We start from the raw sequence: 2,895 nt of genomic DNA, 5'->3' as shown, positions 1-2,895 counted from the left end.
GAAGAAGGGCAGGTTTTTGCCCAAAGATTACCAGATTGCGTTGCATCGACAGGTACAGAATTTGAAGCAGAGAGGAATGATGGTGAAAGAATATACTGAAGAATTCTATCGGGTGAATTTGAGAGCTGGTTATACTGAAGACACCCCAGAAAAGACAGCAAGGTTTGTGAATGGCCTAAGGCTGGAGATATTGGACGAGATAAGTATTCTTTCTCCAAAAACCATAGAGGAAGCATACCAGAGTGCCTTAAAGGCAGAAGAAAAGATCACAAGAAAGCAGAATGCCAGGAGGGGACGAGGAACTGGCAGAGGGAAAGGACAATCCTTTGGCAGAGGAAGAACTGCCAACAACAGTGAAGAGGGCAGCAGTTCAAAAACCTCAGGGACAGCAAAAAAGGAAGGCAGCACTAGGGGAGGAAGGCCATACCAAAGAGGAAGGGGAAATGGCAGAGGCAGAGGAGCTGCCTACTAGTGCTACAAGTGCCACAAATGGGGGCACAGATCCTTTGAGTGTCCTAAAGGAGAACAGGCTGGTCAAAGAGGAACATATGTTGCTCAGACAGAAGAAGCAGAGGCACTGCCTCAGGAGGTAGAAAATGTACCAGAGACAGGAGAGGCCTTAGTCTTGAATAAGGTATTGCTGAAACCGGCAAAAGAAACAGCTGAACAAACCCAAAGGAAGGCATTATTCCGGACTGTGTGCAAGCCACATGGCAAATGATACAAACTAATTAGAGACAGTGGAAGCACTGATAATCTGGTTGCAACAGATATGGTGGAAAAATTGGGTTTAAAACGATTGAAGCATACAACCCCCTATAAGGTGTTGTGGTTACAGAAGGGTCACCAACTGCTAGCTGATGAGCAGTGCGAGGTGGAGTACCATATTGGCAAATATAAGGACAAAGTTATTTGTGACATCATGCCCATGGATGTGTGTCATATCCTGCTAGGTAGACCGTGGAAGTATGACCGGAAAGTTGTTCATGCTGGGAAGACAAACTGTTACAAGTTTGTTAAGGATGGGATTAAGCATACGCTAGTGCCCATCAAGGAGGAGGAAACAAGAGAAAATAGTGGAACAAAAGTGTTACTGATGGGTGGAAAACAATTTTTAAAGCAGATTGAAGATGACGAAGTGAAATATGTTGTTGTAAGGAGACCAAGAACAGTGTTGTTACTTACTGAAATTTTTTATTTACCTGAATAAATCCAGGAAATGTTGCAGGAATTCAGCGACATTGTGGTGGACGATCTACTAGATAAATTGCCACCAAAGCGGAGTATCATTCATCACATAGATTTCATCCCTGGAGCTAGTTTACCGAACAAAGCTGCTTACCGAATGAGCCCCGAAGACAACGAGGAGATTAGAAAACAGGTACAGGAGTTGCGGGATAAGGGACTAATTCGAGAGAGCTTGAGCCCATGTGCAGTTCTGACAGTTTTAGCTCCCAAGAAAGGAGGAGAGTGGCGAATGTGCACAGATTCGAGAGCCATCAATAAGATTACGATCAAGTATAGGTTTCCATTGCCACGAATGGATGATATGATGCATTGTTTGAGCGGGGCAGCATATTTTTCAAAGATAGATTTGAAGAGTGGATACCACCAAATTAGAATCCGGGAAGGGGATGAATGGAAAACAGCTTTCAAGACTAATGAAGGGCTATATGAATGGTTGGTGATGTCGTTTGGGTGAAGTAACACACCTATTACTTTTATGCGCCTGATGAACGAGATGCTGAAGGGGTTCATTGGGAAATTTGTGATTGTGTATCTTGATGATATACTGATTTTCAGCAAAACCAGGGAGGAACATTTTCGACATGTTCGATATGTTCTGGAGAATTTGCAGCAAAACAAGTTGCTGATAAATCTGAAGAAATGCACCTTCTTTCAGAAGGATTTGGTCTATTTGGGTTTCATGATTGCAAAAAATGAGCTGAAAATGGACCCAGAAAAATTTGCAACTATACTTAGCTGGCCATCCCCTAAGAGTCTATCCGAAGTTCGAAGTTTTCATGGGTTGGCAAGTTTCTATCATAAGTTTATCAGGGATTTTAGTGGAATCTGCGCATCTATGTTGGATACAATCAAGAAGGCAAGTCAACCTTTTCAGTGCACTGAAGCTATGAAAAAGAGCTTCCAGATATTGAAGAAAAAGATCACTGAGAGGCCAATTTTCAGGCTACCTAACTTCAACAAACTTTCTCAAGTTCATTTTGATGCCAGTGGTACAGCCATTGGGACCGTACTCAGCTAGGAAGACAAACTTGTTGCTTATTTCAGTGAAAAGTTGAACGAAAGTAGGAAAAAGTACTCGTCTTATGACAAGGAGTTCTATGCTATCGTCCAATCATTGAAGCATTGGAGACACTATTTGTTGGGTAATGAGTTTGTTTTGTTTTCTAATAATTCTGCATTGCAATATGTTATGCAGCAGCATAAGCTGAACCACAAGCATGCAAAGTGGTTTGAATACTTGCAGGGTTACATGTTTGTGTTGAAACATATTAGTAGACAGGCCAACAAGGTAGCAAATGCATTGAGCAGGAGGGCTTTGCTCTTGCAGGAGAGCACGATACAAGAGCTAGGTTTTGAACACCTGAAAGACTTGCATCAGACAGATACATATTTTAAGGAGGCTTATGAAGCCTTCCAAAACCCGTTGTTGAGGAATAACAGTCCATGATTGGACTATAACCTATAGGAGAAGCTTTTGTTTAAGGGAGGACAGCTATGTATTCCCGATTGTTCGATGAGGGAGAACATCATCCAGGAGAAGCATAGCGGAGGTCTAGTCGGACATTTCGGCATTGATAAGATCTTAGATCAGCTCAATCAGTTTTATCACTGGCCGAAGATGCGAAGGGATGTGCAACGATTTGTAAC

At 42.4% G+C, this 2,895-nt stretch overlaps 1 protein-coding gene across 1 annotated transcript; it reads left to right on the top strand.

Moving 5' to 3' along the window:
• The first annotated feature begins 281 nt into the window (after positions 1 to 281).
• Positions 282 to 2,695, top strand: LOC149258719 (uncharacterized). The gene is made up of 5 exons (XM_089429723.1): positions 282 to 420; positions 522 to 634; positions 1,229 to 1,381; positions 1,859 to 2,254; positions 2,444 to 2,695. Exons 1-5 carry the CDS (start codon positions 282 to 284, stop codon positions 2,693 to 2,695), a joined length of 1,053 nt encoding a protein of 350 aa, XP_089285849.1.
• The last annotated feature ends 200 nt before the right edge of the window (positions 2,696 to 2,895 follow it).

Source organism: Pinus tabuliformis, chromosome 6, assembly GCF_031772625.1.
Source record: "Pinus tabuliformis cultivar Carrire ecotype Pingquan chromosome 6, CPIR1, whole genome shotgun sequence".
Classification (NCBI taxonomy): domain Eukaryota; kingdom Viridiplantae; phylum Streptophyta; class Pinopsida; order Pinales; family Pinaceae; genus Pinus; species Pinus tabuliformis.
Note: the sequence above shows the minus strand (reverse complement) of the source record. Positions and strands in the feature narration are given on the sequence as shown.

Coding starts and splice junctions, on each gene's coding strand:
- LOC149258719 (XM_089429723.1), top strand. CDS start 282: ATGCCAGGAGGGGACGAGGAACTGGCAGAGGGAAAGGACAATCCTTTG. Junction 1,382..1,858: donor ACGAGGAGATTAGAAAACAG/GTACAGGAGTTG, acceptor GAGAATTTGCAG/CAAAACAAGTTGCTGATAAA. Junction 2,255..2,443: donor GTGGTACAGCCATTGGGACC/GTACTCAGCTAG, acceptor TATGTTATGCAG/CAGCATAAGCTGAACCACAA.